General features: G+C 40.7%; 1 protein-coding gene across 2 annotated transcripts in view; it reads right to left on the bottom strand.

The window, feature by feature from the left end:
- Positions 1-26,226, bottom strand: part of LOC122806913 (stereocilin-like) — a 608,237-nt gene that overhangs the window by 514,544 nt on the left and 67,467 nt on the right. For both annotated transcript variants that reach the window (XM_044077724.1, XR_006365569.1), the window contains exon 7: positions 7,786-7,824. In XM_044077724.1, coding sequence (XP_043933659.1) covers positions 7,786-7,824 — 39 coding nt within the window. The remainder of the gene's footprint in view (positions 1-7,785; positions 7,825-26,226) is intronic.

Genomic DNA, 26,226 nt, shown 5'->3' with positions numbered 1-26,226 from the left:
TTTACAAAATCTTAATTTGTCCATTTCTCACACATGTTCAATGGACTTTGAAAACCAATGTGTACATAGCCCACTATCTTGTGCAGCCAATATTAACCTTACATCCCTTGGATTGAATTTGCCTCTCCTTAACCATTCCTGTATTCATTCCTGATCAACATGAGGTTCTTCCAGAAGTTCTCTATACTTGCAACTATATTTATGCATTTTCCACATTTCTTGCCTTCTCGTCTGGTCTTTCACCTTATATTCTTTCTTTTGTTTTTTGGTACATTCAGTTGCTGACTGGTTTTTATCCACTTGTGGTTTGATTTCCATTCCTGCTTGACACCGATATGGTTCTGCTAGCCTAAGCAGGGACATCATCTTAGATTTATTCTCCTTATGTTTCAAAACCTTCACTATATTTGAATCTTGTGAGGTCAGCAGATATGTGTGAATACCCACGATTGCAGATCTGTACATGTAATCAATTTCAAGGAGGCCCATCCCTTATTCAGAACGGGGAATATATAATCTTGGTATGCACTGATTTTTATAAATCATTTGGTGAGCATGAAGCATCCTTCTTGTTTTCCTCTCTAATCTATAATACACGTTTTGGGCCAGTCAATCACTCAAAAACTGTTAGACCAGAAAGAACAAATAGGTTTATAGCTTGGATTTTGTTCCTAGATGTCAATGCTGTTTTCAGGATTAATTTTAGTCTTCTAAAGTAGTCCTTACTAAGTTTTAATCACATTTGTTCATGTTTTATTGTTGACCCTTCATCAATTCCAAAATATTTATGCGCTCCGTCTTGCTCAAGTTTTTTTTTATATCACATTATTGGTGCTGCAGTTTTCCTGCTTTAAAGGTTGCTTTTGCACATTTATCAAGACCAAATGACATTCTTATATCATCTGAAAAATTTTGACAAATTGCAGTTGTACTTTCAGTTCCTCATCTGATGAGCTATGCAGTTTCAAATCATCAACAAAGAGAAGATTAGAAGTCTTTACACTTCATTGTTTTCTAGGAGCCAAATTATAGCCATGGTCGAAGATGTTAAGTAGACAGCTTAATGGGTTAAGGGCAAGGCAGAATAGCAGCAGTGACAGAGAGTCACCCTGGAATATCCGCTTTGAATTTTTATCCCTGGAATAATAATTTGGCTTAATTGCAAAGTGGTCTGCCACTGCTTCATGATCACTGTAATGTAGTTGATCAGTGTAGGGTGTATCTTATACATGTTTAAGCACTCTTTTATCCATGAATGTGGGATACTATCAAATGCTTTGTTGTAGTCAGTCCATGCCATACTTAAATGCTTCCCCCTTTTACAGCTATCAACTATGACTTTATTTAACAGCAAATAATCCTTTGTTCCATATGACTTTTTTTGTTGCCTTTTTGTTCTGTTGCCATAATTGAATTTTCTTCTAAATGATAGACTCTGTTGGCATCAATTCCAGTATACAGTTTATATGTCATCGGAAGGAAAGTTATTGGTCTATAATTTTTAGGGTAACTTGCAGGTTCACTTTTAAGTAGGAGCATTGTTTTTCCTGTTGTTAGCCAGGCTGGTGTCTGTTCGGGGTGCACATATAAATAATTCTTACTCATGGCTAAATTTTCATGCAGGAATGTTAATATTTATAATTTATAATATTTAGGTCATGTAAAGATGCATCTGGGCCTGGGGTTTTCCAGTTTGAGGCTTTTCTTAACTTTGTTTCAATATCTCTGGCTGTTACTTCATCCCATGTTATATCCTGTATTTAACATCTTTGTTATGTTCCACAGGATCTTCATAGATACTTCTCCAATTTTTTTCTATTTCTTCTTTTTGGGGGTCTTTCAATTCCTTTTTCCTTTTTTCCCAATTCTCTATAAAACTTTTTTGGGTCATCAATAAATTGTTTATTTTGTACTTTTCCTTTGTATTTATTTGTGTATCTTCTAAGTTTTTCCACCTGTGCTGAGATTTTTAGTTTATTTGCGATAGTACATGATAGATCCTGATCTGTTCTAATACTGTGCATTGCTTTTATCATGTCTATCTTTCTAAGTATTTTTGTTGATCTGTTTCCTCTTCTATACTCTTCTAACAGTGACACTTCTTGTCCTAGTTGCTTTATAGTTTTCTCTATTTGATACTTCCATGATGGTATTTGATTTCTCCCCTTTTTCTCCCTCACTATCCTGTGTTCTTGTGGTAGAACTTTATTAGTTATTACTTTAGCTGCACAGTAATATATCCTATTTACTTCTGTTATATCGCAGGGATTTCTATAGATAGGCCTAATTATACTGTTCATTTGTTTCATCAAAATTCTGACTTTTTTGTGTTTTATTGACCTTCTGCAGTCTGTTTCTTTCATTGATGTTAATATGTCTATCTATCTCTATTAAGTCAAGCAACTCTTCTCGTTTTCTTCTAAACTGAGGGGAAATTATTTGCTTTCCGTTTCCTGCAGCATTCTATAGAAAGTTCTATTACAACTTCCTGTGGTACATTCTCTTCAATTTCATCCTGTGCCATTGATTGCTCTATCATAGAGAACTCACTGGCCAATCACTCCTCAACATTAGCTGTGTCAGAGTTTCCACAGTTTCCTGTTCCTTCCCTTGTCGTCCAGCTTCAAGTGAATGTTTATACTGGTTTCCAGTGGAAGGCTCCAAAATATCTTCATATGGCACCTGACCAATTGTTTCCTCTTCCACTGGTTTCCCCTTAATTTGGAGTTCCATTGATCTATCCTTTTCTGGTGATTACGTTCATAGGTTCGTAGGATGACACTAGGCTATTAGCCCAGAGGCCCTTATAAACCTAGCCAAGAATTTTGCCTATGTTTCCACAAAGTCAGCACCTCTTTCCCCTGTCCAGCAGGGACACAGGTGGGATCACAGGAGTGTATTTCCTGTTTTCCATCCAGTCATCCAGGATCCTCTTAAAGAGGGCTAGAGAGATACTATGCTTGACATGGAGAGGGAGTCCGTTCCAGAGATGGGGGAGTCTTTGAGACAGAAATCTATCCTGCCGACAAGTTCTAGTAATGTCACAGACCAGGTTGAGGCCTTACATGTGGGTTGCACAAGTGGAGTTGGACTTACGGATATGCAGCGGCTCCATCAAGGCTGGGTCTGAGATGGCCTTGTATGCCAGACACAGGTCACCTCTGAGCAGTCTGTACCAGACTGAGTAGAGGGACAGGGCTTTTAGCCTATCAGTATATGACAGGTGTTTGAGACTCTGGCTTTTCCTGGTCAGGAACCTCTGTGGTCTCACCAGCTGTTGCACGTGCTTGGCAAGGTACATGTTGAAGGGGGCATTGTACTCAATAATGGGTCTGATAAGGGAGGAGTACAAGGATGTTATTATGACCCCTTGTTCCTGGATGAAAGATTCTTACTTATAACGTGGCCCATGTAGAAAGCCTTCTGTACAACTGAGGCAACATGGTGGTCAAAAGTCAGACTGCTATCAACCTTGGTGCCCATGATCCTCACGACTGATTGCATGCTTAGTACATTGTTATTAATGTGATAATTAATGGGGACTCCATTTTCCCCAAAAGGGATAATGATTCATTTCCTGGCATTCAGTTTGAAGCCATGCTTCTGGCACCAGTCATTTGTTTGGGTAAGGCCCTCTTGGAGGATGTTCACATCGCAAGGAGAATTTAAGACAGCACCCAGCTTGCAGTCATCTGCAAACCTGGTCAGCCACAGACCACAGGTTTTGGCCTGCACCTCAGAAAAGTATATCCCAAACAATAGAAGTCCCAAGACCGATCCGTGGGATACACTGCTCATTACTGGTCTACTACTAGGGTGGCTTCCCCTATTTTGACTGAGTGGGTCTTATCAGTGAGCCAGTTATCTACCCATCTGGTAGATTTTCTACACTGAATATTTCACTTTGGAGGTGCTCCATAACCTCAGTTTCTCTTTCTTTAACTCCTCCATTACTGATCTCCTTTTCTACTTTTCCTCTTTGTCTACTTATTTTTTGTATTATAAAATTTTCCATGTCCGGACTCTTTTGCCTGTATTTCTCTTCAAATATCTTTGGTGTTGCTCTTTTTGTATTGGTTAGTTTTGCTTTCTCCTTTGCATAAATATTAGACCATATTAAATCGATTTTTCTTTCCCATGTCCATATTTCTTCTTCAGAAGTTTTCTGATCTTCCTGTTTCTCCTTACTTTGGGGACTAGTTCCATCATGCTGCAATGTAACCTATGTTAGACCTTCTGCATCAAATCCTTCACTTTGCAGGCACTTCATAACTTCAACGTCTATTTTTTTACTTCTACTTTACTAATCTGCTTTTCTACATTCCCTATTTGTGATATTATTTTTTTTTATTGTGAAATTTTCCATGTTTGGATGCCTTTGCCTGTGTTTCTATTCAAATATCTTTGGGACTGCCGTCTTTATGTTGATTAATTTGACTTTCATCTTTGCATAAATATTGCACCATATCAAATATCTCTTTCTTTCCCATGTCCATATTTCTTTTTTATACTTTTCAAAAATATCTAGGCTTTTTTGTTTATATTTTCCCACTTCCTCAGATTCTTCTTTTTCCAAACAGATCAATGTATCTTGATCTGTATACTGTTTTTCAAAAATCTGCTGAATTAATGACCACAAATTTTTATTTGAAGCTTCTGACAGTTTTTCTCATGGAAGTATTTTCCTTTCCTCTAATTTCTCTCTTAATCATTTTGTATATCTTGTGTCTGGAATTTCTGGGCTTTTTGCATAATAGTAACAATAAATAATTTATTTCTTATCCTCAATAGTCCACTCTATCTTCTTTATGGCTCTTCTTTTGCCTATCAGTTTTTGTGATTTTTATGGACTGCTACTTCCTTCTACAACACGAGGGGGTGGGGCATCCTCCCCCTGGGCCTGGCCTGACTCCATTGTAGGAATGTTTCTGTAATTTGAGGACTCTACACTGTCATTTCTTCCAGTCCTGGCACCAGTGTGCCTACCAGGATTGGGCACTTTTTTATCCCGGGTCTTGTGCACCCAGCTGTTTTATCTAATTTTTGACCTACTGTACTTCTGTCCATGATATATGCTGTATAAATACATATATATCAGTCTATATATCAGTGTTGCCTTGGTGAGATTTTGTAGAAAACAGGGTCCACCTTGTGAAGGTACTCACCAAGACATGAGGATGAGTTCAATTTCAGCATTACTACTCTCCTTTGCTTGCTGACTTTTCATCTCTCTAGTTGGACCCTATTATGCCCATTTGTCCTGCAAAATGAATATCAAGAGCCATGACAAGAAATGCCAGCCAGTACAACGTAGGTACTACCAGTGTATTACTTCTACCTGTAGCCCTCCTTGAGTATCTGTAGTCTCACTGGCTACCTCTCTGAAGGCCTTTAATATAGGGTCTGAGAGCTAAGCTTACTTCTACTCCTCCTTACTTACCCTCCCCAGCTCCATCTGACAGTGGTGCCTCAAGTACTGGCTGGCTGCCTTTACTTCTCCCGTAGATGTGTCAACTTCCAGTGGAAGCCCAGTACTTTTCCTCCTGCTGTGTCACAGACCCCTGACTCAGTGCTACTAAACAGCTCCCCCTCTGAAGTTAACCACATCACCAGTCCAAAGTAGAGGTGTGGGATTTTTCCAGGTCTTATCCTTACTATCTTTCCCATGTTTGACTCCATGTCTGGCTATGTATTACAGCATGCACCCAAGCTACTGTACTGTTAAAGGCAATTACTCTTAGGACACCTGTCTTCAAACACAGCCAGCTGCTTGCTACCTTACCCTCCTCCCCATCCAAATGTACTCTAATGAAAAGTACCTGAAAAGATTTCTTACCTAAGGGCCTAACTCGAGTGGGCTGCCCAGGCAAGCAGTTCTCCTGTCTGCCCATCACAGGTTTAACTATAATTATGTCTGAGGCTGTGACCTATTGAGCAAGGGTCTCTGTCACTTCTTCCAAGAGAGGCTACAGATTATTGTGATAGCCTGACACAGCTGTTGTTTATAATTAACCCACCACTGTCATATTACTAGTCTTGCTTGATTCTGTTTCATTAAGCCTGGTATTACTCCTGGCTGCACAATTAGCACAAGCAATCTGACCATGCATACACATTTCTTTTGAGTTCAAACAACCTGCATACATCACGTACAGTTGCTTTAAAAATATTATAACCTGTTTGACTGAGAAAATGGATAAAAAGATGAAGGACAGTATTTTCCCGGTTGCAGGTGGCTCTCCTAAGTAATTGCATTGTTTTCTGATTTAGGAACCTTGCCTCTGCAAGCTCATTCACACAGTGGTACAGTGCCTAACTATCCTGCTGGCAACTCAGAATAGACTAGTGACTTAGGTACATGATCACTGGCTGGGAGTGCGTGTGTTGGCGGGGAAGGGGGTGTTGTCTAAGTATCTGATGGCAAATATATTTCTAGCTTCTGTTTCCAGCTTTACTTCTTTGGTGGAGGATTGCAAAGGGGCAAGGAGATGGTGCTGTGACTATAAGCACTCTGTTTAGTTTCAACAGTGAAGATGCAGTTTGGAATAGAATTGGGTGCTTCTGCTGTGTCACTGAATGCTCCGCCACCATTGCCTGGTAGTTTTCAATCTACATCTGCTTTGTTCCTCCTTTTCCCCGGATGTAATAGTGACATTTTCTTTCATCACTCTGTCTGTCAAGTGAAAGAAGGAAATAAAGGTCAGAGGTGAGGATAGCAGCAAAATAATTAAAACATCTCCTGCTTATCAATCACTGCATAATGGGATAATAGGGACAAGCTAAGAAGACAGCAGGGAGGGCTACTTGCTAAAACACTCTGCTTTTTCCTAATACACCAGATATCACATGGCCAGAATACTAGCAGTACATAGTACATTACAAAACCTTACAGTCTGAAGGAAAATGTTGTTCATAAATGGACACTGTGGACAGTGTATATGCACAAAACACTCCGCCATCAGTAGTCATTTGTTTGTTGTTGAAACAGTGGAAAAAAAGATCTGAATATGGCCTGTACTTGAAAGGAAGAAAAAAGAAACAGTGTTAGGCAAATGGTGTAAAAAAAGAGACTCCAGAAAATATATGGATAGGGTAGATGAAGGAATATGGGGCTACAGAAATATTAGCTGTGTTTTATAAAATCTGTGGTTAAAGGTGGTTCAGCGGTTAGCTTGTTGCCTCACAGCAAGATGTTTTTCAGTTTGATTCTTGGCTGGAGCTCCTTCTGTGTGGAGTTTGCATGTCCTACCTGCAGTCGACTAAGCTTTAAAGACATGCGGTAGGTGCATGTGTGTGTGTGTGTGTGTGTGTGTGTGTGTGTGTGTGTGTGTGTGTGTGTGTGTGTGTGTGTGTGTGTGTGTGTGTGTGTGTGTGTGTGTGTGTGTGTGTGTGTGTATGTATGTGTGCCTTTTGTGAAGGTTGGCACCGGGCTGGCAACTCAACACTGTAAAAGCTCCACTGCCAATCAATAACAGACTGGTGATCCAGTGTGGCAACCCCTAATCGGGAAAAGCCAAAAAACGTTGTTTTTATAAAATTTGTGACACTGCTAGTGGCAGCAATTGATTGACAGCTGTAGGTGGCCCGGGCAGTAATCTGTTGCACTGCTAGAAAATCACTCAAGAAGTATTTTAAAATGGCAATAGTGCTTTTATCGATGTCATCTGCTGACTGATACACACACACATACACACACAGAAGCAAACACATATTTGTGGGATTACTGAAAGCTTATTTTATGAATTCCAAGCTTATTAAAGTTTCAGAGACACAATCTATACTTACATTCCTCAGTTCCACAATTGGTTTCAGCAGCATATACGCCTAAAATGAAAACACAGTAACAAAATTAACAAATTATAGACATTAATTTGCATTAAAACAAGTTATACATTTATGTTGTAGTTTGATCAGACTTTCTTATTGTAATGCAACAATCAACATTAGGGACTGACTGGATCATAAAGACAGAAGTACTGATGAACAAAAACTTTTAGTTTCAAAGTAAACCCACTTCTGATTTAAGTTAATTGTTCATTTTTCTGTGTTATTTGCATTCACCTAATAATGTTGATCAGAGACTGGATGAATATAAAATATCTAACCAATTTATGAAATGGTTCCTGGGTTTAAGACTTGCAAGGGCTGTATATTTAAAGGGGTGGGAGGTTGGTATAATGGTTAAGGTGTTTACCTTGCAAACACAAGGTGCAGGGATAACTGGCTAGACTTAAAATGGCCTACAAGGGCAGTTAGCCTAGTACTAATCTATGAACCTATGAAATGAACCACGCTATCCCATGAAAAGCAGAAACTTCAAAAAAATTATCTGTTTTTATTTTTTGTTGTTCTCTTTGCTCCTGTTGTCTGTTGACTATCAGCAGCATCCCAGCCAATCAACTCACTTGTTCCTCATCACTAAGGTAATGTGAGGGTAGACTGGGAGGAGTCATCAATTAGACAGCTGTCAGGGCTGGTTTCAGATTTTTACACTTTTGTCATACTGCCTGTGTGCACCTAGTGTAGCTCTAGGAAGGCTACAAGCAATGGGCTGACCAAGGAGGCCATTTCCTTACTTATGTAAGTCATCTTTCCTCCAAATTGATGACAACGTAAAATTTGACCACTGTATAAAAGATGCAGAAAAAAAATCAAAAACTTTTGACCCTCAACCAGATAAAACCTTATCAAACAGACAATACTAGAAAATACATAGCTTCAACTTGCTTCCAACTCTCCTCTATGCAATCCATATTCTCATTAATCTTCAAGTAACCTAGACCAAGCTGCTTCAGCAAAGTAGCCAGATTTGCTGATAATGTGACCTAGAAAATCTCACCATTGTCTACTGGCTAGCATTGCCTTCATCCCTGACTCTGTCTCAAATACTTATCACACACAACCTTAATCACAAACCTGAAAATGCCCTAACCTAATTAGCATCCTTTGATGCTACTCCCCAAACAGGCTCTTTGTTCAGTAGATAAAAGTAATCCTAATAACTAAATCAACAACTCTGCTGGTGATTCACTCTATTCCTCCTACATCACTAAAATCTGTTACTCCATCCTACTTACCCGTAAACAAATACCTCAGGTGAAATCATTCAAATACCACTTTAAACAAAACCTAATGAACACATGACTCTGTTCTTGCTCAACTCCAGGTTAGACAAAAATTCCCACGCATCCACACAGTGCATTCAAAAGTATCCAATCCATCACCTTATCTAAAAAAACTATACTGATATAATCTATAATCTATCTGATATATCTACAGCCTGTGTCTCTTTCATCCTTTTTCACAAAACTTTCCCTAAACATTTCTTTACCCTTTTGTTACCATTTCCTATACTTTTCTCCTCATACACACTGTTTATTTTTATTATGCCCTGTTATTCCCCTTTAAAATCTCCTAGCTCACTACCTTGATTTTTTGTCTTTATCTTCTTCCATCCCCTTTAATATCACATCCCTTATGTATCATCCTCTTCTCAATCACAATCCATATATTGGCACCTTACAGCCTCTCTTCCCGGCAATAATCCAACATGCTCTTACTCAGTCTTCCTCAAGCTTCCTCTCAATCACCTTATCTATTAATCATCTATTTCACCGCTACTGAACCCAATGCATGATCTAGCCACCTTTTGTGAATGCACCTCTACCTGTTTCCCTGGTGCTGCCTATCAACGTTGTCTTCTCACATTGCTCCTCCTGCACACTGTTGTATAACTATCCCTTCCACCAAGTTACTTAAATGCAATTTTTTTTCTAAAACTTAAAATTTTAAAAGCTTGCTCTCACATATTACTTTCTCTTTTCTTTCCTTCCACTTTCATAATCTTGAACCATTGTTGTACTCATATTAGACTTTATTAACGACTTACAATTTTTTATCTATTGATATGATATTATCTTTTGTAAAACCATGTTTATGTTTTACTAAGTTTTCTGTTTGTATTTATTCTGTTAAATTGTTTTAATTCATCATAATTTTGATCTGCTTTTTGTAGCTTTTATGCATGAATTTTTAATAGGAACTTTTTTCTCGGGGCCTCCACTGAAAAGGGTCAGTCTGTGCCCAGATGAACAATCCCGGTAAATAAATGCTAATAAATAAAATAAATAACTAAGTGACCTTGTCCCTTCCCTTGAAGAACTTAGTGGTGGTTTCCACACTGCCTTGTGTGCCCCTGAGTGTTCACTGTCCCCCCAATCAGCCATGCACTTCAAACCGCCCTTTCCTTGCTTTGCTCCTCCAGTACTGGGTCCACTAACTAAACAAACCCTGGTTAGCTTGGTTGCAGTCAGGGCTCCATTATCCTGCACCACAGTGCCAGGCCAATAAAATATCAAGCTTTGACTATCTATTTAAATTTGCAGGCTGTTAGATATCATGCTATTTATCCTATTAAGTGATACATTAATACATTACAGTGAGTTGATTTACTTTATTTTTCATAAATGACAAATAACTGATCACAAAAATAGAGCAAATAAAAGATGAATGCAGTGAAAACATATGAGATCTAAATCACTGGTAATCTGAACACATATCATAAAAAACAATATAAATCATTACTTCTTACAGTCCAAAAGTTCAAATCAAATGTGAAGTCAGTGAAATATTCTCTCATAAAAGCAACCCATCTTCCACTAATATAAATGCAAAATTCACATATAGAATCTTAAACTCACACATACATTGTCTCTCTCGCTTTCTCTCTGCCTTTCTAAATGCATGGATTCTAAGTAAATAATAGCTAAACACCAGCTTATTGGCATAGAGAGATGAAGCCCTAACTACAGTCTGAGTGACTTGGGTTTAATTAGTAGCATGAGCTGAAGAAAGTCTGGAGAGGCTTGTTGGGTTCGGTAGACCTGGTGAAGAAGGATAGGTTCTCAGGGTAGCTTATGGTCAGCTGCAAGGGTAGTCCAAAGATGTTTGTTTTAAAAAATAATGACCAGACTCAAATGTTTCTGCAAGACAGCTAAGCCCCATGTGCCTCTTACTTTTCTTCCAGATGTCTTTTTTATATTTGCCCTCATTACCTACTGTACTAGCATTGGAGCACTATGCTTTGCTGACTTAACTATTTCACAGGATCTTCATTCATGAATATTTCTTTCCTTTTTTTAAAATTAAACTTACCACTAGCTGCATTTGTTCAGATTTTGAGGGATATGACTAGCAGTCTTCACTCCTACTCAATACTTTATCTTCAACTGCAACCACTATGGAAGTGTATATTCACGCACACCACATACACACACACACACACACACACACACACACACACACACACACACACACACACACACACACACACACACACACACACACACACACACACACACACACACACAATCACAATGAACTTCTGAAGATAAAGTTGCATATATTCTTTGTTACCTCCTTTCAGTGCCTCAATGAAACTTCACAAAAACATTTTGTAGAGCTCTGCAAATAGTGAAGATGTTTTTTACACATAGCTTTTTTTGATTGCTTTCATGTCCTAATTCAGAGATTGATTCCCTCAGCCTTCATTTGTCTGCAGTGTGACTCTGACCAAGTCACTTCACCAGACATTTGTCTACAGTGTGACCCTGACCAAGTCACTTCACCACACAGTAGCCCTAAGCTGCTCCTGAACTGAGACACTTGCAATCAGTATGCTGTCCCAAGCTGTTAGCAAACGAGTTACACATTTGCCTTCTGAATTCCTGCACACTTGACATAGTTGTTAATTAGTGCTACACTTAAAGCTGTTTGACTATGGGTTTAATACACTTCTTGCAGTTTAATGGATAAAATACAAATATACACGCACTGACAGGTTTGAACAGAATTTTATGTTACTTGAGGAGAGATGGAGAGACAGACAGGTAATGGGATAGTGGTATGGCAAGGGACGCACTATTATTCTGCCCAGGGCACCAACTGACCACGATCCAGCTCTGGACTTAACTGCTTTTCTTCTAACCATCTTTTCTTAGACTGCACATACACAGTATTGTGGTGATTTATGGGGTTATCTTACTTCCTTCCCCATGCAGATTGACTTTCTGAAACTCCTTTTTAGAACTCAGAAGTGATGGAGTACTGCAAAAAAACATACTTTTTTTTCTACAAGTGTTGTGCCTAGAGCACATGGGAAGGAGAAAACCTTGCCCCATCTACAGTAGAGTTTTCATTTACTGCTTTCAAAATAATGTTTTTACAGAATATAGATCCACCCTGCAAAGATCACATCGGAAATATACCCATGCTGTACTTTACATTTTTCCTCTCCCTTACCTCAGAGCCTGAACTTCATGTGTCACTAACCGTCTAATGTAGGCATCATTCATTACTTGGCATGTTTTAAGTCTTGTATTTAAGCTTTCTTTCTGTTACCTCATATTTTTTTCTTTCTCATGCACAAAGTCCATCAGTGGCACACTAGCATACACTGAACCTCAATGGCAGCCCAGACAACAGACCTAAAGTTAAAAATGAAATGACTTTCCACAGCTGTTCTTCTCTTCCACTGTCAGTTCCTTCTCAGCAACTGCAATCACACGATGCTGTATCATGTATTGTTCAGGCTTGCTATTTCTCTCTAGCTCAGCTGTGGAGTAGTTCCCCGTACGGATAGCCTTCCAAGCCCCCCAACAGTTCTGTAGCGAAATAAATAAAACTCTTTGCCAATCAAAATAAGACTCCTGGCTTTTTTCAAAGTAAAACTTTCTTATCATAGCAACATGCATAAAGTAATAGAGCTTCCTCTGTTACTAACTCTATCAGTTTTATTAGATGTTTGGGCCACACACATTGCCTACCCATCCACTATCATCATACATATAGATGTTTATAGGAAAGTGCCATCCTAGGTTTCTGGAAAAGCACATCATTCTCATATACAAAGGTGGGAATTATGATAACACCAAGAATTACTGACTGTTTAACGTTCTTAGTTCACCAGCCAAAGTAAAGGAAAAAGCTATGTATAAAAATAGAACCAGTCAAACAGACAAAACTTCTAGGTGTTACAATAGATACTGGCCTAAAGTTCGATAAATACATTGCACTAACAATCAAAAACATGCACATAAAACTTGGTTCATTCATACAGAGTAAAACCCTGTCTAACCAACTATGCCAGATTAGCTACTGCTAGTTCCCACCTCCTTTCTACCCTTCTTCACTGCTCCCAAATTTTTACCAACCTACATGAAGCAGATTTGAACAACCTCGAAACATGTTATAATAAAATAGCCAAATTCACCTCAAACCTACCTCCTAGATCTCATGACTGTATAGATCTTCTCCACCTTAATTGGATAGAACTGCCCAGCTTATTATTTCTCAACCAGCTAACTGCTGCTCATAGAGCCATCCAAAAACCTGAATTCTGCCCTGCTCTAGCTGACCTCTTTCAACCTTACACAAACCTTAAGTCCCTTAGGTTATCCAATAAACTCATGCTCAGTGTAACCAAATCTGATAACTATCACAGGGATTCCTTATACTCTTATAAAAGTGTCAAATCATGGAACTCTCTCCCCCCACATATTCTCTCTAGCCCTGATACGAATACTTTCAAACAACTCCTAAAAGAATATTATGCTAAACACTGGCTATGTTCCTACACATCTCCAGGCTTGTGTAGTTATATACTATCTCTTTTCATTAATGTTCTCTACCTATGCCTCTTAGAGCCTAAACTCGCTTCTATATTCTTCTCTTTGATTGTTCCACAAAAAATAAAGTTTTGAGAGATTTTTAGCTCAAACCCATTATGATTTCTTATTATTTGTATTTTTCCACTGTATTGTATTCTGCCTTGTGTTTCATCTGTATTGTATTTTTTACTTTGTAAATATTGTTTCATCTGTATTGTATTTTTTACTCTGTAAATATTGTTCCTGGTATTCTTCTTGTTTATTCACTGTACTGCTTCTGTATTTTGTAATTTTTTCGAGCTTTTCTCCCTGGATCTTTGCTGAAAATGGTTTTCTTGCTCAGTCAGACACTACCCGGTAATCAAAAGCAAATAAATAAATAAACACTTAACACACATTAAATCTAGTGCTGGTCACATCATCTCCAGTCTAGATCAGGCACTTTGCACAGATGCAGTGGCAGTTTAGAACAGATAATTAAATCCATAAACTGTTACTGAGTTTCATCCTGTTCACCTGGATTTCTTTCCCCCAGTTTCCCTTTACCTGTTGTGTGACTCCTAACAAGTCAGTTACCCAGACGGCACTCCTAGGCTGGCCCTGATAGGAGGCCCTTGCAGTTGGTATACCTTTCAACTCTTCCCGATTTTGCAGAAAGCCCCTGATTCTGCCTCACACTTTTTTCCGTCTCTCATAAAATGTTTGATTTTCTAGTAAATCACTGAGAAATATAATTTGCAATGCCACCCATTAGAGTTTCATTCTTATTGTTGTTCAGACAAAAATATGTTACAAAACCTGTTATATTATTAACTTTTTAAGTGAGCAAGCGTAATGCTTACAAAAGTCCCTGCCTTTGATCTTTTGTGTCTGTTAGTTTTGGCTTTTCACAGAATCTTTGTGCAAAGAGGTTGAAAGGTATGGTACTTGATGCGCTTGCATGTTTAACAAATGAAACATCCCTTGACTGGTCTCTGGCCTTTCAGCATTCTCTGATTCTAGAAAAGTCTGAACTCAGAGTGAATATGCCACAATCCAGTGTGCTGGTTTAGAAGCTATCTATGTCAGTGACCTGACTCAGTCATTTAATAGTACAACTGTTCTTTTTCGTGTGATACAAAAGTACTCTATAACACTCTCCTTACTCCTTTTAACCACTGTAACGCCTCATTAATCTAGTATGCCAACAATTCAGACCTGCTATGGACCTCTCACAAACCTGCTAACCTATGTCTCATCTTAAAGGACAGCAAGACTGCTACCAAATGAGGCCACTACTAAGGCCATGATAACTAATAAATGGCTCTAGGCTGGAGAATGTGACCTAATACAATTTGTCTTCAAATGTTCCTGAAGGCCTCTTCAGACTACAAAATATTATTCAGAGCTTGATATCATAATGGACAACAAGCTGTCCTGAAACTGCCCACATCTGTAGTAAAGTGGATCACTGAATAGAATTGGATACCACTTAAACATGAAACAAAAAGATACCATTTTGCAAAGGGTGCATGTTGGTATTTCAAGGCTCATTAATGTGATCCTAAGAGCAGTAATAGTATAAATGCAAAATGTGAGCATAAATACTAATGCTGAGATGGCAGTACAACTAACTATTTCCCCTGACTAAAAGATGCAGTACATTTAGAGTTAGTACATATAAGTATTAGGGGTAAGGGGGCACAGACCCTCCCACAGCAGGTGGCAAAGGCTGTCAAAATCCTTTTAAAAAGCATGTAAAGGTGTTGCAGTGAGTTCTGACATTTCGTCTTCGTCATTTGAAGTTGTAGTTTATTTTTCAGAGTTACAGAACTCATAAGTAGATGATATGACCTTCCTGCAGGCAGCCTATTTAAAATGTTCTAATCTCAGAATTCCTATACAGTTGACTAATCCAGGTTTGCACCAATTACAGTATTATGGAAAAGATGGCAAAATTTAACAGAGTCATTTCACAGCTTATATGCACCTATGCTACTCAGCACTGCCAAATATTAAATAACACTGGATGGCTAAAAGCTGAAAACAGAATATTATGTTATCAAATGCATTTAACAAATTACTCCTGTATCAAATTCTACCCTGTCTTTGTCTACCTGACAAACTTGTAACAAACATTCAAAATCCAGAAATTAACCTACATAAACTTAGAAAATATTCCCAATACAAGAAGACTTGAAGGTGCAGTATGAAGTCATTCCCTAAATTAGGAAGCTCTACCAGCTCATAACTTGTTTCATCGTCTCACTTACAAAAATGGCTAAATGCCAAAAGTATTAGGACAAGTTGTGGCATTTAACATCTGCAGTTATAGTAAATCTTCCCCTTAACTTTGCCCCGCACTCAATAACTCCAGTTACATTCCTTGTACACTGGATTTAACTCTAGTCCTAACTGCTAATGGATGCTGTCCTTTTCTCCGGCCTGTTGTATTAATTGTATCTTGATTTCTTGCCTTGACATAGTAGTATGTCTTTGCTTACTGCTTATGTAACTTAAAATGATAACATTACCCTACACAAGCTTTTCTAGCTTATCGCCCTCAAGTAAATGTCACAAATTTTCACAGTTCTGAACAGTCTCAATAGCATTTTTTAAATAGGATGAATATACTGTTTTAAACTGTGAGCATAAATACTGCTGCAGCTGATTATTAGTACCACACTAGGCCCAATAACGCTTATAATGTGACGGAAGGGACACAGTGTTCTTTACCTATATAGGACTTATCACACAGTGTTTTACCGACTTACATTTTCTAATGTTCCTATGCCTTATTGTACCTAACTGTTTTACAATTTATTTACATTGCTTTCCAGATACCTATCTTCTGGCTCTACTTCAGTATTTTGAGTACCATTCTCTAGAGTGCTACTAACTCAATGTCAATAGCCTAAGACACATTCTTATCATTACTAGTAATGAGTTCATAAAAAGCTGTTTTTGTTGGGGAGGACAAGCTGCCTGTACTGCTCCCACAGCCTTATCTCTAAATACACTGCCTCAAAGGTCATACAAACTCAGAGAAAGTATATTTAGTAACAGAATCATGTACCCATCTTTTTTGTCCTCAGTATATATAGATGAGTATTTAGCTGTGAATGGATGAGCAGCTGAACACTGAAAATGTAAAAGACAGCCTTTTTCCCCTACCCAGCCTATGTAACACGTTTATCCAGCCTATATAACATTGAAAAAGAAGTTATGTACTTATCATAACATTTCATGTGAGCTGTTCATCTCACCTTCATTCTTTACTGATGGGTTCAGAGCCAATCCCTTGGCTTCAAGTCGGCACCTACTGCAAAGCTCTAGGATTTCAAGTAGCTCGAGGCCAAGTTCCTATCCCATGATGCACCCTGAGTTACCTCAGATCTTGTTTCCTGCGTAAAATAATACCATATGTCATTCTATAACACCATAAGAGAGAAATTATAGAAGGGTTGAGTGACCAGGAAGGATCTAGCATCTCGGTCTTCTGAAAGCCCAGGAGGGGGTAGGAGGGAGGGATGTAAGAATGAAGGTGATGAACAACTCACATGGAACGTTATGGTAAGTACATAACTTCTTTATGTGAAATTGTTCTATGTCTTTATTCATTTTTTACTGATAGGTAGCATCCCATGGGTTCCTATTAGATGACCAAAGATGCATTCTATCAAATGCGTCTTGGTTGAACTTAAAACAATGAAAAGGCAAAATAGCGAAGCAGCTTTTAAGCAAATTCTTTCCCAGGGAAAGAATTCACTTGGCCACTTCTGTTACTTTGCCATTTTCGGCACTGTAGTGTGATCTCGGAGTTGGTATATTTAAGTAGGGGGTGTGGGGGGCACAGTTCCCCACATTGGGGGTGAGGGGGGCAAAGCCCCCACTTTATGTATTATTTTAATTTCTTTTTCTTTTTCTTTTTTTTTAGAACAGCGATATTTTTCCCCTTGGAAAAAAATCGCTGTTTTGAGCTTTCGAGATTGTAAGCTTTCGCTAACATGAGGTTGATTATTCATCGTTCACTTTTTTAAGTGTTCGATGATATAATATAGACCCCGTCCCAAGCACCATCAACCTCGGGTGGCTTACGGGAGTATATTTCTCAGGACCGTGGATCCAAAGGAGGCCCTGTCCCTAGAGGCCCTGTCAACTTTGTAATGAGTGATAAAAGTATGAGGTTTTGACCAAGTGGCTGCTGCGCAAATGTTATCAATAGGAAGTCTGGCAGAAAAGGAAGATGATGTAGAAACTGCTCTGGTTGAGTGAGCTTTAATGTTATGCTGCAAGGGCTTATTAGCAGCTGAATAAGCAAAGGTGATGCAATCAGATAACCATTTAGACAGAGTTGTTTTAGCCACTGGCATACCCTTCCTGGAATCTGAGAATGAAACAAAAAGCTGGTCTGAGTTCCTGAAATCTTTTGTTCTATCCAAATAAAATCTGAGCTGTCTGTGAACATCATGTTTGTGCAGCATGTACTCTAAATTGTTGGAATGGTTGGGGAAGAAGACTGGAAAATCAGTAATTTGGCTGAGATTATTTTCAGGGCAAACTTTGGGTTAGAAAGAGGGGTTTGTTCGAAGTGAGACTCTGCAGCATGGAAAATCAAATAAGGAGGCTTAATGGATAAGGCCTGAAGCTCTGACACTCTGCGGGCAGAAGTAATAGCCACTAAAAAGATGGTTTTCCATGACAAAAATTTGAGATCACATAAGGAAGCTGGTTCAAATGGCAGAAGAATTATGCGGGAAAGCATAAAATTTAGATTCTATGGAGAATATGGAGATTTCACAGGAGGTCTAATATGAAAGGTCCCTTTGAGAAAGGCTTTGGATAATTTGTGTGACATAATATTCAATCCTTCAAATCCCAGATGAAAGTTGTAAATGGCAGCAAGTTGAGCACGGACTGTTGCTGCTGCAGCTCCTTTATTGAATATCATGGTTAAGAAATCTAGAATAGAGGTCATAGGGGCTTGGTAAGGATCAGTATTATTTTTAGCGGCCCATATAGAAATTTTTTTCCATTTGCTGAGGTACAGCTTCCTTGTAGAGGATTTATGAGATGATAGGAGAATTTGCTTCATCTCATTGGAAATTTTATGGAACCTGGCTATGATGGGAATTGGAGCAGCCAAGCTATCAGCTTCAAGGACTGCAGAGAGGGATGAAGTTCCCCCAACGAGTGCGTCAAAAGGTTTGGAAGTGGGTCTAGAATCCATGGGTCCTCGAAAAGATGAAGTAGAAGGAAGGGGAATCAAATCTGACAAGGCTAATAGGAAGCTATTGGAATGATGGTCCTTCCCAGGGCTTTGGCTTTCTGTAATACCTTGGGTATCAACGGAATTGGTTGGAATGCATAAAGGAGACCCAGGGACCAATCATGAACGAGTGCGTCCCTTGGGGCTTTTCCCTGAGTGGGAATCAGAGCAAAGAAGTTTCTGCATTTGGTGTTCATGTGACTGGCAAAAAGGCCGCATCAAGGCTGGCCCCACCTGTGGAATATCCTGTCCACTATTTCTGTTTTGAGGGACCACTTGTGGGGCAACAAAATTGCTCTGCTCGACTTGTCTGCTATCACATTGGATTTCCCCGGGATGTGCATTGATAACAGAAAGAGCTGGGTGGAAATAGCTCACTGCCATACTCTGAGGGCCTCGTGACAAAAGGGATAAGATCTGGTTCCTCCTTGTTTGTTCAAATACCAGACCAATGACATGTTGTCCGTCTGAATCACAACTGTACCCAGAGGAAGACAGTCCTGGAAGTACTGCAACACCAAAAGTATTGCTCTCATCTCTAGGACATTGATATGCAGATGTGTCTCTTGATCGGTCCATGTGCCTTGGGCTGTCTTTGCCTGAAAATGCCCCCCCCCTATCAGGGAAGCATCTGTGGTCACTGTGGTGTGTGGAGGGGGTAGCACAAATGGGCGTCCTATCATAACATGAAGTGAGGTCAACCACCATTGAAGATCCTTTTTGCAGGAATTTGTGATCATTATCATGTGAGACATGGGGAGCTCTTGGTAAGACCATTGAGTGAACAACAGCCATTGTAATATCCATATGTACATATGACCTAGTGGAATAGCTGGAATTGCTGCTGCCATCATACCTAACAATTTCAGAAATTCTGATGCTGATGCTTTGTTTTTGGATATTAGAATGCGGACATGCTGACGGAGAAGTAAGACTCTTTCTACTGGAAGTCTTAGCGTGTTGGTGGTGGTGTCCAGTTCTGCTCCGATAAAGATGATATGCTGCGATGATGACAAGGCAGATTTTTCTGAGCTTATTGTAATGCCCAGATGATTGTAGAGTGACAGAGTGGACTCCCTGGCCTGAATGAGTTGATGCCTGGTGGTGGTGGTAAGGAGCCAATCATCTAGGTACAGAAATACCTGGAATCCTAAATGTCTCAGGTGAGCCATGACCACTGCCATGCATTTGGAGAACACTCTGGGGGCTGTAGTGAGACCAAAGGGCAGGGGTCAAAACTGGTAATGACTGGCTCCCAGACGGAAGTGCAGATGATCCCTGGATGGCCTGGCCATTTTTATGTGGTAGTACGCATCCTGGAGATAGGGCGGCCACGGTGGTGCAGTGGTTAGCATTGTCACATCACAGCAAGAGGTTCTCTGGTTTGATCCTTGGCTGGGGTGCCTTCTGTGTGGAGTCTGCATGTCCTCCCTGTGGTCACGTGGGTTTCCTCTGGGTGCTCCGGTTTCCTCCCACATCCCAAAGACATGCTGCAGGTGGATTAGACACTCTAAATTGGCCCTAGGTGTGAGAGTGTGTGTGTGTGTGTGTGTGTGTGTGTGTGTGTGTGTGTGTGTGTGTGTGTGTGTGTGTGTGTGTGTGTGTGTGTGTGCCTTCTTTGGAAGGTTGGGCACCGAGCTGGCAACTCGACACTGTTAAACTCCACTGCCAATCATGAGTGGACAGGTGATCCGCTGTGGTGACCCCTAACCGGGAAAAGCTGAAAGAAAAAGAAGTACGCATCCTGGAGATCTATCAAGCACATCCAATTGTCTTTCCCTAAGAAGGGAAGTATTGACTGAAGAGTGACTCTGTAATCATAGATAAACTTACTAAGTTGGGCATAAATTCCTATGTCACTTGATGGGTTGCCAACTGGCTTACTGACAGAACCCAGACTGTAAAAGTAGCCGACTCCAAGTCCAGCTCCAAACAAGTGACAAGTGGAGTACCTCAGGGTTCAGCCCTGGGACCACTCTTGTTTGGCATCTACTTCTCTGAAGTACAGGCCAACACTAATGGACTCTGGCTAACAAAGTTTGCAGATGACTGCAAACTAGGAGCCATTATTGAATCCCCAAATTATGTGGATATTTCTACAAAAGGGCCTTACAGAAACAGATGCTTGGTGCCAGAGCCATGGGCTCAAGCTTAATGCCAAGAAATGTATAGTTATTCCCTTTGGGAAAAAACCATGTACCCATGAATTACCACATAGGTGGCAGTACACTAAACACCAAAAGTGTGATGAGAGACTTAGGGACACAGGGGGACAGTGGTCTCACCTTCGATAACCACATCATCACAACAGTCAGGAAATCCTTCTATGTGGCACAACTCATCACTAAGGGCTTTTCATCCAGTTAAAAGGAGGTCATTGTCCCACTGTACTCATCCCTTATTAGACCCATTACAGAGTATAATGCCCTGTTTGGTATGCACCTCACAAGACATCTACAACAGCTGGAAAGGCCACAGAAATATCTCACTAAAAGAATCACAGGCCTAAAGCAGATGTCATATTCTGACCGTCTAAAAAAACTCCAGCTTTACTCTGTGGCATATTGTCTACTCAGAGGTGATCTCTACTTAACATACAAGGCCATGTCAAACCCTGAGCTACTGGACATGCTCCAATTAAAGTAATCCTAATCCATCAGAGCCACATGCTCCAGGGATCTAAACCTTGTCATCATAATGAACAAAACATGCTGGAGGGATAAGTTCTTGACCCAGAGACTCCCCATACTCTGGAATACACTGCCCATACATGTCAAGCAGAGCACCTCCTTGGCCCTCTTCAAGAGGAACCTTGATGATTGGATGGAAGATAGGAAATTCACCCCAGGGACCATGTCAGTTGCCCTGCTAGACAGGGGTCCAGGGAAGTAAATATTGTGGGAAGAAATATCCAAGGAATTGTTATGGCTAGGTTTGTATAGGCCCTAGGGCTGATAGCCTAGTACCAACCTATGAACCTATGAACTTCTCTTTCTTTACAGATTTGTTTAGTCTGCTGAGGTCCAATATAGGTCTCCAGCCCTCTGTCTTTTTTGGAACTAAAAGGAATCTTGAAAAAATTCCGGATCCTGTCTGGTCTGCTGGGACTGGTTGGATTACTCTTTTTCTTAGCAACGTCTGGACCTCTACTGTTGCTTGTTCCCTGTAATTGGGTGGAACATCCAGGATTTTCCTTGTCGGTGGAGGGGGTGTGGCAAAAGGGATGAAGAATCCTCTGGAAATAATACTTTGTACCTAGTTGTCGTTTGTTATTTTGAGCCAGGCATCTGGGTACAAAGATAAGCGACCCCCGACTGCCTCTAGAGCAGGACAGTCGGGCCTCCTTTTAGGAGTGCTGGTAGGGCTTGCCAAAGAACTGATCTCTGTCGCCCTGGTGTTGTGGACCCCCTCTGCCATGCGGGCAGCATCTTCCATTATTGTCCCCTCCTCTGCCCCTGGAGGGGGGTTCACCACGTGTGTTCTGAAAGGCTCCTTGGGCTTTTCAGAACCACATTTTTCTTCTCCTTTAACCTTTGGAGTAGGGTCTGGTAGGGGTGGAAAAGCGGACTCTGGCGGCAAACAGAATTTTTCCATCCTGCTCACCCCTGGTTAAGGTTTCCTTGACTTTAGCCCTGAAAAGGGATGAGCCATCAAAGGGGGTATTCACAAAGGATGACTTGAAGGGCTCCATGAAGGGACACAAGCACATCCAAGAGTGTCTCCTATGAGCAACTCCTGTACCCGCTGCCCTACTCATTCTATCAGCTGCATATGAAATGAGGCGCATGGATGAGTTCACTATAGAACTGAGGGTAGCAAGCTGGGCGGCAACTTTGTCTGTAGCTCCAGCAGCTACTGTACCCTGAAGAGTATCTCCCAGCTCTTTAAGGAGATCTCTTTGTAGTCTGGTAAAATGGGTTAAATAGCTAAGCGAACGAAGAGTAAAAGTCGCTGAACTAAACATGCGCTTCCCATATCTATCCATGATCCTGGAGTCTCTGTTAGGAGGATGGATAGACGAGGAAGTTTCGACATTTCCTTTTTGGTGGTTGCAGCCACCACCATGGCATCAATTGGCACACCTTTTGTCAAGAAGGATTTATCTAGGGGGGCAGATATGAACTTATTAGGCCCCCTAGGGACAGGCTCCAAAGTATCCGGAGACTTCCACGCCCTTCGTGAGACCAGCTGCATCAGCTCATCGAAGGGCGGAGACACCCAAGAGGTGGAGGGCTGAAACCCAAAAGCCTTCAGGAGGACCGAATCATCCTCAGTAGGGTTGGTGGACTGCCAGTCACCCCTCTGCCTAAGGATTTTCAGTATCTCAGCAAATGAGATATCCTCAAAAGGGGACCGTGGGGACTCTTCTGATTCATCCAAGTCAGTGTCAGATGTTAATGACTACTGAGGGGAGTCCAAATGTTTCCTCTTACACATTTTCTTCCTGGGAACCTCATCAGTGGAAGCTCCTGGGGAGGTCTTGGAAGAGCATGGGCCACCCAGTGGGGCTTCCTGAGTCTTTGGGTCTCTGCGCTTAACAAGGATCTGTGAGGCAGAAGCAGACACAGGTGCTTCAGGAGATGAAGAAGCTGGACCCAAAGTTGAGGATGTCTTGGGAAACATAACTCTCCTCATGGCTTCTAAGGCACCACTGCTCCGATGCAAAGGGACGGATCCGAGGAAACTGTCGATACCCCCGGCACCGGGACAGTGGGCTCTGAGCTCGAAGTAGGAGCTGAGCTCATCCCAGCCGAAGTCCTGAGAGGCAAAGTCGGAACTGACAAGTCAGTTCGGCTATCCTCCCCGGACCTGACCAGAGAGTGTCGGCTCCTAGAGTCCTCAATCAGCGCCGAGGACATCAGAGTGAATGAAGCCGAAGACACTGGAGCAGACATCGGCTCCGAAGGCTCCACAATCAGCAGATCTGACTCCTCCAGCTCTGAAGGACTGGTATGGCTCAGAGGATGAAGAGATATAGCTGGCAAAAGGGTCTTCGGCTCTGAAGCCGCCTGGGTCGGAGCCAATAATTTGGCAAAGGCCGGTGCCTGTAAAAGCTTCTGCACCACCCAATCCACATCCAAATCAGATAGGCTTACAGAAGAACGAGATGGTTGGATTGATGGTACCGACTGGAGTAGAGGCGATTTAGGAGTTTCAGATACCGGTTCCAAGACCGAAAAGAGAAGACAGCGGCTCCGAGACCTAAGATGTCACAGACTCGTTAGATTTTTTTTTTTTTTTATTCTCCAGAAGTCTTAGAGGACTTTGAGGACTTACTAGATCCATCCTGGTCACTCAAAGCCTCCTGGAAAGAAGGTTTCAACAAACCCCTATCAATAAGCTTTCATTTTCTCTCTTGGAGAACTTTAGAGGAAAAAGAATGGCATATAAAGCATGTTTCTTGTAGGTGCAAGGCACCCAGGCAGTAGACACAATTCACATAGCAGTCAGTAACCGACATCTTCTGCCCACATTTAGGGCATTTTTTAAAACCTGACTTAGGGTGTTTTTCTTTGTCATCAGCCATGACAGAAGACGCTAATTATAAGCATACAGACACACACACAAGCATTTTAAACTAAGGCTAGCTATAAGTACTAATAAGCCTTTTAATAAAAGACAGGCTAAATATATGCACGCAAGTTTAAAGTTAAACCTAACAAGCACAAACACACAGAATTTTAACAAGTAAATTAACTCTAAGTAATCACACAATAGTATTTTAACAATATATGTGACAAAAGGTCACTGAATAAAGAATTTAAGTTAAATAGGCCTATAAGAAAAAGGAGGCCAAATATACAGCTAGGAAACAGCACACAGGGAAGGCAACTCTATAGATAAAGCTTTAAGAGCTTATTTAACCTAAATATCTATCTACTATAGTGAAAAACTAACAACAATATTTGTAAAATAGTAACGTATTTAAAGTTTTACTGGCCCAACCTATCAGGACCCTCCGATCAGTTGCAACAGCAAACTAGATCTGGAGTAACTCAGAGTGCATCATGGGATAGGAACTTGGCCTCGAGCTACTTGAAATCTTCGAACTTTGCAGTAGGTGCCAACTCAGAGCCGAGGGATCGGCTCCGAACCCATCAGTAAAGAATGAACGGCGAGATAGAACAACTTTACATCAGTTATTTTTCTGAGTCTCCCAAGTAAATGGCAATATCCAGTATTGGCAACCCAGTCAACAGTCAGTCAGTCAAATGATCCATCAATCAGATTGACCAAACACTTTAAACAGCCTGAGAGGCCATGAAGGTTCCTCACAAAAATAATAGAGAGTAAACAATAAGTCCTGTGAAGCTGTCTTAAAGCCCTATCCCTGTACCCAGTCTACTACAGACTGCTGTGCTGTGCAGTTATCTATGCCTAGCCTACAGCCTGATGGATTTGTTGCACATTCGCAAAACAAAACCTCATCTGCAAAGTAAACAGGACATATTGGAGGGACAGGTACACATCTCAAAAATTACCCCTTCTTTGGAAGGGTATCTGTTATTTAATCGACCGTCTTAAATATTGAATGCTGGAAGTTCGAACGGGGAGTTTGAAAAATAGAAATGTCAAAGCTGTAGAAATTCAAATTCTTTCCCAGGGAAAGAATTCAGTTGGCTGTTTCTACAACTTCGACATTTTCTGTAGTGTGGTGTGAAAGTTGCGGATCGGGTTAAGGTAAGTATGTGAGTGTGACGGATGTTGGGGTTAGGGTGCATGTAAGGAAAGTGTGCAAAAGTGACGGACTTTAGGGTTAGGGCACGGGTAAGGCAAGTGTGTGATAGTGATGGACTTTAGGGTTAGGCCGCGGGTAAGGTAAGTGTGCGATAGTGACAGAATTTAGGGTTAGGGCGCGGGTAAGGTAAATGTGCGATAGTGACAGACTTTAGGGTTAGGGCGCGGGTAAGGTAAGTGTGCGATAGTGACGGACTTTAGGGTTAGGGCACGGGTAGGGTAAATGTGCGATAGTGACGGACTTTAGGGTTAGGGTGCGGGTAAGGTAAGTGTGCGATAGTGACGGACCTTAGGGTTAGGGCTTGGGTTAAGGTTAGTGCATAGATAGTTGTGTATGTAAGGTGTAGTGTAGGTTTATTAGGTTTTTGGTGTGCCTGTGTTGTGTATGTGTTTTTCAGAACAGCGATTTTTTTCCCCCGGGAAAAAAATTTGCTGTTCTGAGGTTTTGATGTTGTCATATTTCGAACTTCCAAGTTTGAACATATGGTGTTCGAAATTTTGGAAGTTCGATTATATGACATAGACCTCTTTGGAACAGGCTCCCCATCCATGTCAAGCAAAGCTTATCCTTAA

This window comes from Protopterus annectens, chromosome 7.part0 (assembly GCF_019279795.1).
Source record: "Protopterus annectens isolate FY-2018-M chromosome 7.part0, PAN1.0, whole genome shotgun sequence".
NCBI classification, from domain to species: Eukaryota; Metazoa; Chordata; order Ceratodontiformes; family Protopteridae; genus Protopterus; species Protopterus annectens.
Note: the sequence above shows the minus strand (reverse complement) of the source record. Positions and strands in the feature narration are given on the sequence as shown.